Source organism: Abramis brama, assembly GCF_963993115.1.
Source record: "Abramis brama genome assembly, chromosome: 1".
Taxonomy (NCBI): domain Eukaryota; kingdom Metazoa; phylum Chordata; class Actinopteri; order Cypriniformes; family Leuciscidae; genus Abramis; species Abramis brama.
This window is the reverse complement of record NC_139963.1, coordinates 40,614,803-40,630,178: the sequence shown is the minus strand read 5'-3', so window position 1 is coordinate 40,630,178 and position 15,376 is coordinate 40,614,803. Positions and strand designations below refer to the sequence as shown.

Sequence of the window (15,376 nt, the reverse complement as noted above, 5' to 3'; positions counted from 1 at the left end):
TAAAAAAAAGTGTGTTAATTTATTTAACACATTTTCGGATTTTACCTTTTCAAGTTGTTAAAAGTTCAAAATGAATTGGCATTTTCGAAAAAAAATCTTATGAATGTAAATGCATTACATGATCGAGTTTATAAGCAATCCGAACTTTCTCATTAAAAAGTTATTATAACGAAAAAGTTTTAATACTAGGAGTCCTTGTGTTTGTATTTCCACTGCTTTCCACTCAAACAATGCACTAAATATGTTCCAAATAGATAATAGGACTATAATTACTAAAACCTAAGGATGCAAGTATTTTTCCCCTCCTCTGGTTTTGCTAAATGGGGCCAAAAAGGTTTTAGAGGTCAACCAATATGTTTGTTATCAGGAGCCTATGGGCTCTGTGAAGCCATTTGGTCTTCAGCGTGCGTCTGCCAGATTGAGGCCCCACTAGATAAATGAATTGGATTAATGTGCTACCTCGTCATTAGCATAGATAATCAGCGCGCGCTTAATTAAGTCATCGCCGTCAAACAGTGTCAGACTTAACCTCGGCTCGAGACGAAAACACCGGACAGGATTGACGACTTTCCCGCCGTTACCTGCAGATCCTCCTCGGGTACAGTTCAGTGTGTTTCTATTGACCGCACTGAAATTGATCTCTTATGGATCGCTAGATTGCGCGCTGTGACCTGCGATCTGTTGAAAGGTCAACCCGAGCCACAGATCCCGCACAAAAGCTGCCTTTTAATGAGGGATCGTATGTGCGCGTATGCCTTGTGATGTGTCATTAGCTTGTGATTTTCCACCAAGCCATTTGACCACCTGGTTCTCTTAATTAATTCACTTCTCTTTTACCCTCCTCCTCCTCCCTGGTGTTCATCCTTTTCATTGTGTGTTGGGCGCAATCAATTCTCCTATAATGCGTGCGCGTGTGCAGCTGTCCACAAATTGAGTTTCTATTAATGAGATGGAGGGTCGCTACTCGAGCAACTTATAAACCCAGCGAAATTGCCTTTATATCTATACCGCATTTCTCGGGTGATATTGTGACTTTGTTTCCCTTGTACAAAAGACGGATGAGTTGAATGATGATGTTGTGATGGTGTGCATGCCTGTTTTAAGAGGGGTTTTAGGTATTTGGTTGAAGATAAGCAATCAGCAGTCTTAAGGAAAGGGAATTGTTCACCTAAAAAATACTTTTTCATTTTGCTGAGTGTCCTGGCTGCTTTTTCAAAGTAATGAAAGTGAACGGGGTGACCATCAAGCTCAAAAAATAAAGTATAATAAAAGTTGTCTATGACCTGTGCTCTATCTTGAAGTCATATTGCTTTGTGTGAGGACCAGACTTGAGTTTTCAAACTCTCCAAAATTGTCATGGATGCCTAAAAACTATGCTTCTTGTTATAACATCCAAATTAAATGGTTTTTATTAAAGCCAAAAATATAATTGTCTAAGTTTTTACTTGGGGTGGGAATCACAGGGTACCTCACGATACGATACATGGCTCACGATACCGGTATTCTGCGGTAATCGACAATCCTATAATGATACGACATCTGTCTAACTATAAAAACATAATCCCGGTGAAAAGGTTAAGTGCAGGTTTTCTCTCTTTACGTCCAAAAAGTATTTCAGTCCGTAAATTAAATTTAACATCAAGTAAATTAAACATTTTATGCTTATACTTTTGAAAAGCTTAAACCGTTTCTTTGTGTAAAAATGTTTAAAAATGTTTGTTTTAAAAATGTACCAACAAAATGTACAAAGTACAAACGCTCCCGTGTGCATCTGTGTAAGTGCTCGGTAAAGAGCGTCAAAGATGTCTATTTACAACATGTTTGTCCCATCAGTGGTATAAAAGCTGAAGTGCGTTAAATGTGGCTGGGGCATCTATTATTTTACTCGCACTGCTGTCCACCATCCCGTTTAAAACTCTTTTTCTTAGGCTAGTTAACTTCTGTTCACGTTTCCCTCATTCATGTGTTGAGCGCCTTATTTTATTAATTAAAATATCGGCGCCAGCTTATCGATTCTCGCATCGCATTCGCACAGAGAAGGACAGCGATATATCGCCCTATCAATATTTTGTCCCATGTCAAGTTTTTACCATATACAAAACAAGGGTACATTATGCAGACTTGCAGTTTGAAATTGACAATGTAGGCCTAAAAGTTAGGCTCAAAAGAAGGAAAACCCTCCATTTGTAAAACATGAAACATTTCATTCAACCAGTTTTTGAAGTAAGGGGAGTCTGAAAATGTCCAATTTAAGAGTATTGTTTTTTTGTTGTTGCAAGGATCGTACCCAACAATAAAGACAACAAAATAGTTTTTTAAAAGCTAGAAATTAGGTAGAAATGCCTCCTTAATCTATGCAGATGCTATCCTATTTCTAAAAGGTAAATAGCAAAAATGTTCTCAAATCTGGAACCTCTGCATCTTCAAACTGGCATGAAGATTTGTCACAGCATGTGTCATGTTAATGATGCCAAACTCTGTTAATTCTTGTCTTTCATTGCTGGTCATGAAATGGCACGTTTAAATATGCAGAATCAAATTTGAGAGCTGGGGAAAAGGGAACGTTTTTGAATCGTATGGGAAAAGGCGGTGTAAAAAAACATTATTCAAAGCATCTCATTGACATGAGGGTGAGTAAATGACAGAAACTTTTTGGTGAACTATTCCTTTAAGCATAATGCAAGATATGGTTAGTGATGGACGTAAATGCATTTTCTCTTTAGTCAATTCTTCTCTGTCGCTGATATTCTACAGTTATTCTTGAGTATAAGCCCTTGCCACCTTCAGTTATGAAGCGAAAAAGCCCTTTGGTGCTTCCGCACAGGCCTGAAATAGTTTGGATACCTGAGAGAAATATGCATTATTATTTTGTCAAGTGCGGGATGGTTTTAGGGCAGATAAGCCAGCTTCATTTGCGGAGTGGAGAGCTTTACTCCGCTTCAGAGAGATTGTACCTAGTGCGGTCAGCAATCTTGCACATTATAAGACATATTGCTTTCTTTTTTTCTTTTAAATCTCTTTTATAAACAGATTTCCTTTATTTGATACTAATGAAATATGCATGGTTGTGGTATCTCATTAAATAGATTTGTGGCTCATCACAATGCCTCTTAAATTAATTAGTTTAATGTGTCCCAAACCTGCATTATTTGCTGAGTGGAGGCACGTGCTTTGCTCAGAAAGCAAAGATACGTGGTTCTGTCTGGATTGCTTATTCATTGCATGTTCAAAAATAAATGTAATGCACAAGACTTGCTTTGCATTGGTAGATAAGGTCAATTGAATTGATTGACTAGATTACATCAATCAGAAAAGAGCAAGTTAAGCATTTATATCGCTATAAAAGCACTTTCATGCATGCGTCCTAATTCATTAAGTAGGTTTGTGTTATGTGAGATTTCTGCGATTTCTTTTACTTTGCACTCACTAGTTACTGTTTTGTTACCCAGGTTTTGCTTTCGACATCTTGAACATTTTTTGGCAGCAATCAGACTTGTTCTGATTCCATTATCATGTGCCACAGTACTTGATTTCTGTTTTCTATTCTTCTCTTGATCTGCATTATTTACTGTGGGGGGTCTCTGGTCCCAGTTTAAGGGGTGTATGGGGTGGGATGTCATCGGGACGGTGGGGGCAGATGCCAGCGCTGTCTGTGCCTGCCGCCCTCAGCCTCTCACCCTGTTGCCCTGTGTCCAGATGCTGGCCAGAGGAGGCACCGGCGCAGTGGACCCCACAGAGGGAGGGGGAGCTGGGGGGGAGCACAGCAGGGTGTGCCCTGCCGCTCAACTTCCAGCACAGGTCAGTACAGGAGCGCATGAGCACCCCCTCCTCTTCTCTCCCCCATCATCCCCTCCATGTTGATGACAAAGAGAAAAATGCACTCTCATACAGTTAAAGAAGCACTTCAATCTCTGTGGGGCTAAACTTTTTGTTTTTTTTTAATTATGCAATTCCTTCTCTAAAGAACCCAATTCAGACCCCTTTGAATAGACCAAAATGTGAATCAAGTTCTTGTTTGCATTCACATTGTCCCTGGCCCTAAAAATGGGCTTTTAGTCGGGGCTGTTTTAGTTGTGATTAGTCTACTGTTCAATAACCACTTGAATGTTTTATTGATTTTTTTTATTTTTTTTAATAAAATTTTATAATAGGCTAATCAATTTGATTATATCAAAACAATTATATTTTATTTATTATATCTGTATTAAATTTTATAATATAATATTCAATTATAAAGCAAGGCAGCTCAGATTATGCCTAAATTTTCACAGGAAACTAAACTAAAACCTTTCTTTTTCTGTTTATTTGACAATAGATTTAAAAGATGCCCCTCGTTATCTCTAGAAATGAGAATAAGTGACTTATCTCCTTGTTTGTTTCATTGCATGTCATCATTCTCTTTGTATAGTAACCTTTAATGGCCAAAATATTTCTGATTATGTGCATGAGAAGGTAAAGTGAACCTGAAGCGCTTTGCGCTCACATAAGCGATGGACACTTTAAGTAAAGCAAACTCAAAACACCTCATGAGATGGTTTTCGTTTTAAGATTAGTTTGTATGAAAGCCACATATATTCGCCCACTATCAGGCCAAGTGAACCAAATGCTCTTAACCACCACAGACTTCACACATTCATACAATTGATTAAAACAAATCTCCATCCCCATGTCACATCCCAGGAAAGATTTTGGTTGCATCAGTTTAGTCTTTTCATGATCACCCATCCATTGACACGAGTTTGGGTTTCTGTTTGTACTATCAGTTGTCATTCCTTGATGTTTCTGTATTTGTCTTGCTCATATTTGCAAAAAGAAATAACCTACAATAAGACGCAGTGATCTATTTTTGCCATCTCATGTCTTTTAAATGTTTGTTCCTCTTGCATTGAATTCTACATTCCTGAAATTTTTGGGTGTGAACACATCAAAGCCAACAAAGAAACATTTTAGGCAGCGAATAAAGTCTTGGAAGCTGAGCAAACTTCAGATTTACTTCTTCAAGTTGGATGATACACAAGACATTTGGAAAGTAGGCAGTGCGATAAGACAAGCTAACTAATCAACAGTAACCGATTCAGCATTGCCCAAGCTAGTGCCGTTGCCCATTTTCAACAAAATTACCCAACGAGTTGCACTGTGTGTCATCAGCTTAAGGCCTCATCCACAAAAACAATCTTTTTTTGGGATTTCCCACGTTATCTGTTTGCCTCGGAGCAAAAGGGAAACGTTCTAACTTTGTTTAGTTGCGGCCAACTGCAATATTAGGTAGCGAGTGTTGTGGTGTTCAGTTTAGGACTTTCTCATAAAAGATTATTCAGGTTAGTGCTTTGTAGCATCATATTTTTACGAAATGCAGTGCATTTTCAGAGTATTTTGAAGTGGCTGCATGTCACATGATTTGTGGGTTTATCAGTTTGCTTGCTCATGTTAATCCCAGCTGTTAGTTGGACGGTTTTAACGAGAACACGTCGATTATTGGCATTTGTTAGGGGTTAACGATGCTCCTGGAAAGCATGCTTCATCTGCTCTCTAATACAGTAGCGCTGAAATCTGGCTGCGTGTAGATAAGCTTCCCAGGCATCAGAGCTTCCCAAGCCTGGAAATAAAGTTTGCTGATGGGAGACTGCCCTGAAATGATCGATGATTGGATTTAGCACATATGATTCTGGCTTTGAGAAGAATGTTTCCTCTGCGAGACAGAGGGTCCTCACTTGTTTTGATATTCTCCAGACCTGCTCGATAAATTAAGCACGTTCGGGGTGTAAAAAGGGCTGGATAATACCATTAAAGGGTGGAATGCTTTTCCCTGAAGACAAATGAGGACCATGTGTCAGTTACTCATTTAGCTGGAGTGAGCCGAGACTGCTGCTGTATCTTCTCAATCTACAGACACCGAGCTTTTTAAAGGACTTGAGTTTTAGTGTGTCCATTACATCTTGATTGATTCTTGAGTAGATGTTTGCACCTGTGATTGTGATCATATTCTGCTGCGAATGTTAAAGGTTGTTGGTATGTCTTCAATAACCATAAATCCTCCGGTGTGTTTGGCAGCGAAACGACGTGTGCTTTAAATTGAGACTTTGAAGAATCAATCATTAATGATTCTCTAAAAAGGAGACTTGCATGGTTGGTGTTTTAAAAACAATGCTCAACCAATAGCTAGAGAGCAGAGTCGATGAAATATGTAAAAAGGATGGCGAATGAGATGAACTCTTATATTGCATGATATATATACTCAAAATTCACAAAAATGTGAAGCCATTATTGGGCTAATTCAAAAACATACATTAAGGTGCGAAATGCAATCAGTAAATGATTTGTGTATGTTTTCTATTGATCGTGGCAGCAAATGAAGTAGAAAAGCATCATAACTGGCCATGTATCAAGACAAGTGTTGTAGACACATGTCTGTTGAGATGCTGTGAAGTGTGCCAGATTGTGGTAGAAGATGGGGAACTGCATTTTGCAAATTGTATTTGGAACATTTTTGTGGAAGCATTTGTGCCATGACCTTATTTGAATAATTTATTTAGCCAATCGGGCACTAAAATAACACACGTACACACACACAAAGTATGTAAATAAATGGCTGTATCATTGGCCTTGAATTTCCCTCTACGGATTTATTTCTTATTGACGAGGCTATTGGTAGATTTCAAAACGGACAGAAGGGCAATTTGTTAATTGGGCACAGCGTTCGACAGATGCCAATAAACTTAAAATGGCCAAATACTGATCGATACGTCGGTCTTTCACTGTTTGAAATGAAATCTAATCGGTCTCTCTCTAACGCTTTCCTTCTCTCTTCCAGAAAACACGCACTGAACTGCCACAGGATGAAGCCGGCTCTCTTCAGTGTTTTATGCGAGATCAAAGAAAAAACTGGTAAGTCGTTCACTTGCTCTGCCAATGCAGAACTTCTGTGCAGGTTTGTGGCTTCAAGCCGCGCTCCCACATTTCGAGGAGATCTTTTTCATTACACTATTGATTCTGCATTGACCATATGCAGAGACAGGTGTTTAATAATCATCAGTCTGAATTTATTGAGTCCCCGTGCTCTTTTTTTTTTTTTTGCGTCAGTAGGGTTCCTCTGGGCTTTCCAGGTGTCTTATTGTATGGCCCACTGCAATCATTAAGTGTCATAGCAATGGATTCAATGTTTACAATGTGTGAAATCTCCCCTGAATGCATTTCAAAGCTTTGAACTAGCAACAAGTGTATTTGCTTCACTCTCATTGTTGCTTTGTTACATTTCTCATTGTGAACCCCATCCACACAATCCATCCCAGTCCAAACAGGTAACGGGTCTCGCATCTCAACTCGAAGATCCACAGTGGTCAGTTTTCTGGCAGATCCGCAGCTTTCTCTGCTCAAACGAGAGGCTGACAAATGATTAAATATTTATGGAGGTGTTGGCGTTGTCTTTGTGCCATGGTTTCTCTCGTTTCTTTCCTGTCATATCCTGCAGCTTGAATCCATCTCAGGTTCTGTAACAAGCATGCTCATGTGGAATTACAGTGCAAAAATGATGTGCAACGGTCTGTTTGTGGCAATCTGTCAATAACCCAGTCTTACTTTCCTATAATTGGATGCAAGTAAAGGGTAGGCTAGAGGAATGGGTATTGGGGGTTGTCCCTGTTGCCAAGGCAACCTGCTGTCTTATTTACCTAATGTCATTCACTTTGATTTTCACATTTAGCCTGCCAGTGGAGAAAGGGCCGGGGAGAAATGCAGCACTAAATGGAAGGTGTTGTCGGCAGTGCAGACAGGCGAAGTTAATGGTCAGAATTTTTCCATATATCACTTCGGTTATCGCCAAACTTAATCTAGAATTCGTGTTTTACCCTGAAGACTTCGGCGTAAATGAGCTGATTTACTAGATGACAGGAACAAGGCCATTACTGTCTGATCTGAGCCGTGATTTTGCGTTTAAGGCCTGTTTATGGCAGTTTCATTGCGACAAAATTATTTGTTTTGCACCAAAACTTTGCAATAAATAATGGAATCCTCAATTCAGTTATATGTATTTTATATTATATACATTTAACATATATTTTATAAAAGTAATATCTTGTCTAAAATCTATTAGGGGTGGGGGAAAAATCAGTTTAGATATGAATTGCGATTCTATCTTCTGCCGATTTGCATCGATTCACAAATAAATAAAAAAATCGATTTTCTGTGTTACACTTCTTTAAACTCGCAGTGCTGCTTAAATTTAATGATGCTTAGAGTGTGAAAAAGGACTTCGGACACAGCCAAAGATGCACGTGATCCCGAGTTCAGTTCTCTTTCACAGCTTATTGAGCTTGAATGGTCAAATACACAAATGATTATGTAAAAATGCACACCGTGTGAAGTATTGACATAAATGCAGTCTGTTATGTCCTACGTGAACACAAACAGTTGGGAGCAAATCAGATGTGTAACATTATATTAGATCTGTGCATTTGTTCTTAAAGGGACAGCAGCCTAATAAACGGTTGCTGACTGTTTTAATAATAAAAAATGGAAAATCACTCGCTGTTTTTGACTTAATCACTTTTGTATCTTCATTATGAATAGTGTTGTTTTTGGCGGCCTGTTTTAATTTTAGTTTTAGTCTAGTCTTTGTGTCAAGCTGTCGTTTTAGTTTTTATTAGTTTTAGTCACGTTCATACTCTTTTTAGTCTAGTCAAGTTTTAGTCGACGAAAACTGATGACATTTTAGTCTAGTTTTAGTCAATGAAAATTGTATTTTAGTCTCTTTTTAGTAATGCAATTAACCCAGTCAATATAGAATTTCAAGGTTATCTTATTATATTTACTATATTTAGGGCTGTGACGGTGGCAGTTTTTTTTACCACCGCGGTAATGGACCAACTACTGGCGCTGGTTGGGGCTTTATAAAAAAAAAAAAAACTCCTTTTATATTTCCACACAAAGACGCGTGATATAGCCTACCACTCTGCGCTCTGAGAGGGATGTGAGACACAAGCAGGAAAGAGACCATCGATCTCTTTATGATATCTTCGTGTTTTCTACTTGATGTAGCCTAAATTGGTCTGAAGAGCGAATTTTATCCTCCACAAGGGCGAGATATTTAGGCTATGTTTGAGATTGCGCTGCCAGAGAAAGTGAAACTAAAAATCACCCGCGCGTGTGAAACGTGCTTTACAACTAAACTTGACGCGCCCAATGTCTAATATAACAAGCACAAACTGTGTTAAAAAGAATTTGACATGCAAGTACAAATGTAGGCTATCTGTCCTACAGCGTTTTTCTACTTTACCACAGTAAAGAATACGAATATAATAGGCCTATAAAAGTGAACCAATGAAGAACCGTTTATAATCCCTTTAGAAATGGGTGAGACGTGAGTGAAGATTTGGGAAAAGAAACAAGAGATTCCATGCAGGGATGAGTCACGATTTTTGGATATTCGATTAGTTTATTTAATTATAGAATATCGAATAAGTTGTCCGATTATTCTCTAAAATAAAATCTCCATGTTCTGGTGCTGATGCGGTGACGTGTTCATGTAACCAGAGACGCTGCCAATAACATACAGCTGTCACAAAGAACCGGCAAAAGTAATGATTATGAATGTGTCAAAGATATCAATGAGACATTTTAATAGAATAACTAATGGAGTAATATTGTTAAATTCGCTGATAATCGGGTGACCAGATCGCAAACCAGAATTTAAACCCGACAAAGATGGGTTCACGCACAACTCTCTCATTCGTCGTGACGTTATAACATTCCGTCTCGTCTCGTTTTGGTCAACGAAAATGAAGAGACATTTTAGCATAGTTTTTATTTTGTAAACCACATTTAGTCTCGTTTTTATTCGTCAACGATATTGCATTATACATGTATTTTAGTCATCGTCACATGACCAGCATTTACGTCTCGTCTCGTTTTCGTCAGGTGATAACGGTTCGTTGACGACAATATTTTGTCATAATTTTCGTTGACGAAAGCAACACTAATTATGAATACATTTATTTAACAGTAAAGACTCAATTAATATTCCATCTAGTGAAGACTACTATTTTATTTTTTACATTTGATTAAATTTCTGTAGTATTTCTTAAGACATGTTAAATAAACCTCGGCTACTGTACCTGAAAAACTTAATTTAATTTGTGTATTTTTTTCTATTTTATTTTTATTAAATTAAATGATTCTTTTTTTAATTAAATGAGTGTTTTTTTCTTCGAGACCTATTAAACTGTCTTCTGCAGTCAAATAGGAAAATAAATAAAACCGTAAACTAAATCAAATCTATGCACAAATCGCATACATTTTTAACTAAAATGTGAGGTACCAATAAAAATTCTAAATCTATTTACAAAATGTTATATCTATGATTTTTATTTATTTAAAAATGAAGCCAAAATGGTTTTCATAATGAAAAACTGTTCAATATTGATCCCATGAAGTTTAAAAATACTCTTGAAGCATTTCTTGTGCTTCTGTTGACTGGCGAATCTTTAAATAAATATAATTTAATGGAAACCAAAAAATTTAGAAAAATTTAAACCATTTGGAAAATTAAGGAATCTTGTATCCAAAATCGATGGCAACAATTTTGTAAACCTAACGTTCTTGTATTACAATAGGAATAATGCTTAGTCTTATTCGCTGTATGCGTTTTGATGAATTTTTGTTTTGTTTTGTGCAACAGTAAAATGGAGAAGAAACCATAAACGTTTTCTTATCTATGGTATTGAGTGATCGGTGAGATCGAAACATTTGCAAAAGTCAGTTTAGCATTTGAATACAAGCACAGGGTTGCCGCAGTCCAATATTTCACACTCTGTGCGATGGAGTTCGAAGAGATGTATTGTTTTGCTTTAAAATCTGCTTGGACTTTGTCTAAACAGGCCTCTGAGTGTACTTGTGTGGTGGATGGTGTCCATCATGGTGATCAGCACGTCCCCCACCTCTTTCCCAGCTCTGTGTGTGTGTGTGTGTGTGTGTATACCTGCACTGTTTTTCTCCAAGACTCCCCGCTGCTTTTATCTCCTGCCTCTGGAATGTGAATTAAAGAAGGCAGCCTCCTCTACTGCACATGATTGTAGTGCTGATCAGTAGTCTTTACATCTGTTTTCTACAGTCTCGGTGTGTCTGCCTCTGTCTCACTCTCTCTCTGTCCTACACCGAACAGCAGGGATAAAAGCGAGCTGGAGCTCAGGCCTTTCCCTGCCGCTGCGGTCTTGTCCTCTCCTCCTCCTCCTCCCTCCCGATGCCTTGCTTCCATTCTTGAAAGAGAAGTCTTGCTCTGAACTCGGGGCTTTGATATGGTAATGGAGGTGGAGGGGAGGGTTAGGGAAGAGTGGGGGAGGGGCATTGAATTCCTCGGAGTGCTGCTGCAGTTGGGAAGATTGTTTTTTATTGTTAAGGAAATGTTCTGCTCAAATGCAAGTCACACTAACCCCCCCTAACCCGAATATTCCCATCTGTTTAACATAAACTTCATGTGCGTGAAATGTAAGATTTGTTAATTAATCTCCTTAGAAACAAATTAAGAGAGAGAGATGAGGTTTCTGAGCCAATTGTCTCTTCGGTCTTGTCCCTCCCCCATCGGCTTAAAAAAAAGAAAAATGGTTGCAGCAAGTTGATTCTCACCCTTTCCGTCACCCTGACTTTTGTTCTGGATCCAGCTCATCGCAGAGGTCACAAGCTTTTGTACGTTCTGTTTTTACAGGGTTTTGAATTGTAAATGAAGCGTGGCCAATAAAATTATAGGTAGTTGACAAGAAACATGTACATGAACAGGTTTTTTTTCGTTTCTTCACCATTGAGGTTTTAGGTTAAAATGTATATAACGATGGGTAAAAAAACACAGTGAAAATCTGAGATTCAAACAGTTGTTTCAGCCGCAAAAAAAACATTTTTGATTATTGATCATGTGTTCTTGCTTCTGTTGAAGCACAAGATGCTCTTTTGATCATTCTCAAGTTACTGCAGATAACACCAGGTTTTACCCAAACTTCCACAGAATACATAGGCATTCTGAAATGTTAATTTGCCAAATTAACTTTTCGATTGTAGATTATATAACCGAATTAAAAAATAGAACAATTTTAACTAGTGGTCTCAGATCCTAATGTACGTACAAAGGGAAATTTGCAGTTTTTTATTTGCAGTTCACTTACAAAGAACATCAGAACCATTTTAGATTGAATGTATCATGTCAGACTGCAGGTTACCCAACCACCCAAATGCACTTTCTTTTGTGTCCTTCACTTACTGTTGAGGCACATATTGAACCGAATTGTACCATTCTGTTCAGACAGAGAGCTTCACATCTTGAATTCTGAATTCATGTTGCAGAAGGTTTATGGTTGAATCTCTTGGCATTTCTACAGCTGTTAACTCCCTTGCTAATAGCTCATAATAGTGAAGTCACGTGATGTTTGTAGAGTAGCTACCAGAAGAACCGGCCAGGTCAACTTTACTCTTAGTGCGTTTGTGCTATTAAAATCCCAGAAACAAATGCATGATTCGGCAGGACTAAGAATGCAATGGCCTCAAATAAACCTAGCACTGCATGAATTAAATATGAGTTTTAGTTTTTAATGTCTGAATGTGGTTAATGGTTTATAAAACCATGTCTAATAGGCTTTAAAAGGACAAAATGTCCAGTATCTCCAGTGCACTGGTGAGTTATGATGCGTTTCCCATATATTTCCAGTTTCCATGAAATAATCGTTTCTGGTCTCTTGTAGTACTTTTTACAATTTTACTTTGGTTTTTTTTCTAATAACTAGCAACTAGACCACCTAAGAGTGGTCATAAGAAAAGCTTTAAATTCCAACTGGCCACTGGCCAAACATATAAACTTGCCTTAGTGGTATTTTACATGATACATGATTCGGAGATGTCAGGTGAAGTTTAGTTAAGATTGTCTTGATTGGTAACTTATCCTGTCAGTTTAAGTAGCAAATTATTCAAACAGTTTGGCACCAACAAATGCCTTTCCAAGTATTGAAAAACTTTGCCATCAAGCTATTGTGTAAAACTATTGTGTAGATGGTTTCCATGTAGATGCATGTAGTTCTAGAACGAGCTCATCTGGTTCTGAAAAATGGACTCAAATCCTTGTTTATAACCAGCCTGTATGATCTACATAACTCCAGTTTCTCAGTCTGGTCGGTCAAAGACCTAATTAAGGCTTTTTAATTATCATTCATTTTTGAAAGACCTTAATTTGAACCCTCTTGTAAAATTTTATGAGTTGTTGGAAATCTCAGACTCGTTTTACGAGGCAGGCCTATGGGTAAAAGAGCCAGTGGAGTGTGAGACTTTTTACAACTTAAATACACTGCAATAGAGATGAACTCAGACGAACCGTTACTCTAACAAGCTAAACGTTTGTGCGCCGTGACTAAAGCGTTCAACCTGGCTTCAGAATTAACAGCAAAAATGACTATTTTCAACATATTTATAGCAGCCAGACGTATAAAACTAGCATCCCGAACATCATCATTTGGTTGTCCCCTCCATTTCATTCGACATTTCTTGTGTGGCGCTCTGTCACTCAATCTGTTTTTCTCTCCTCTGTTCTAGGAGTGAGAAAGATAGAGTGTGAAGGGGGGAGAGAGGGGAGAGAGAGAGAGAGAGAGAGAGACAGCGATAGAGAGAGATTGATGAGGCAGTAAGAGCAGCAGTAATTACTCTGTGTCCATTCCCCACGCCGGATTGGCAGACGGCTAATATCACACAGACCCCTGGCCCTGACAGGCGCCCCCCTTCCCCCCCATCACAAGGTCCAGAATGGTGGGGGGGAGAGAGCGTCACCCCGAACACTCGGCTCTGTCCTAATGCTGTGTGGGCTGAGCGTCTTTCCTCTCATTACGTTGTTCCTCGAGGAATCAAGCCTTTTCTCAGGACTGGACAAGCAAAATTGGATGGTGCACTTGTGAATGCAAGGAAACGTTTAAAATGCGTCCAGGCCCTTTGAGTTGATCAGCCAAGTACTTCCTCTGCTCTAATAGTTTAATTTATTGGAAAATGCAATTTGAAGATGACATGAAATCTTAATTGACCCTATTTACTAAATGATTGTGCCTGGTCCTATTGTGCACAATTCATCAGTATGTGATGTTCTCATTTCATCAAAATGCAGTCATTTTATGCTTTGCAATTTGCATGTGTCTGCAGCAACATTTCTGCTGACGTCAGTGCCCATAGATGTAAATACGGGGGGAAATCATATGAAGCATTAGCATTATAGACCAGTGGCTCTCAACCTTTTTGACTCCAGTGCCTACCATTGTTCACAACAGTATTCAAAGGCTATTGGGTTCATGAGAATGAGACGATATTTTTAAGAAACACTATATTTAAGAAATCTTCAATGAGAAAATATGACTGGAAAGTCTTTTATTCGTCTGAAAGTCACAAAACGCAAAACAATACAGACACATTTAACTAATCTAGGGCTGTCACTAATGATTATTTTGGTAATCATGTAATTGTTCAATTATTATAGTTTTTTTTGTGGTAATAAAAATAGACCCTTTAAAATGACTTGAAATGCATATATAATAATAATAATAATAATGAGACAAAAATTGGTTTAAATAAAGTATCAAAAGCAAGTGATTTTATGGTTTTATTGAACAACACTGTTGTTATACACATAATTATTATAAACAATCAACTTGTATACATTACGTATTATAACAAATGCCTGCAAAGGGTGCCAACAGCCTGGTGATGATTGTTGTTACACTTAACAGAATGACCAAATATTTGTTTAATATTGGCCAAACAACATTGGATTCAAATGTCCACTTAATCTTTAATATTTGGCCACTTCTTAATGATTGAAATGCCACAGACACAGTTATTTCTTGAACAAGAACACGTGGACATCAAAACATTCAAACTCAGAGCGAGGGTTTAAACGTTTATTTTCAAATTTCAATGAACAACATTTTGCATATTTAAAAACGTACTGATATATTCTCCTGTTAGTGTAGTGCAAATTATATATATATATATATGTGTGTGTGTGTATTATAGGGGTGTAACGGTTCTCTGTAAAAAATCAAACCATACCTTTCTCCACCCACGGTTCAGCATGCACTTTGTACTGGGTTCATCTCAAATCTGACGACGATCTGACAAACCATTTATATTATGGTTTGTTGAAAATAACGCATAAAACAGACAGTTTTCTATGGATGGGTATGCATTCCGGCTTCCCCTAAAATTTGTTCAATGCGATTGCCATATGCTTTAATGTCACCAGTCATTTACGCTGGTTTTTGAATTGGCACTTGCGCAGGTGAGACCTGAACAGCACACATTGTTAACGGTGTTTAAACTAAACTCATTTAAGCCTTTCCAATTTAAACATTCAAGCGCAAGAAGACAC

The 15,376-nt window shown here is 38.0% G+C and overlaps 1 protein-coding gene across 6 annotated transcripts in view; it reads left to right on the top strand.

The window, feature by feature from the left end:
- The window catches only part of pbx4 (pre-B-cell leukemia transcription factor 4), a 42,709-nt gene that overhangs the window by 1,795 nt on the left and 25,538 nt on the right, over positions 1-15,376 (top strand). For 4 of the 6 annotated variants that reach the window (XM_084113935.1, XM_084113936.1, XM_084113934.1 and 1 more), the window contains exons 2-3: positions 3,697-3,798; positions 6,812-6,885. In XM_084113935.1, the coding sequence (XP_083970061.1) occupies positions 3,697-3,798; positions 6,812-6,885 (176 nt within the window). The remainder of the gene's footprint in view (positions 1-3,696; positions 3,799-6,811; positions 6,886-15,376) is intronic. The other 2 variants (XM_084113937.1, XM_084113933.1) reach the window with 1 other exon arrangement.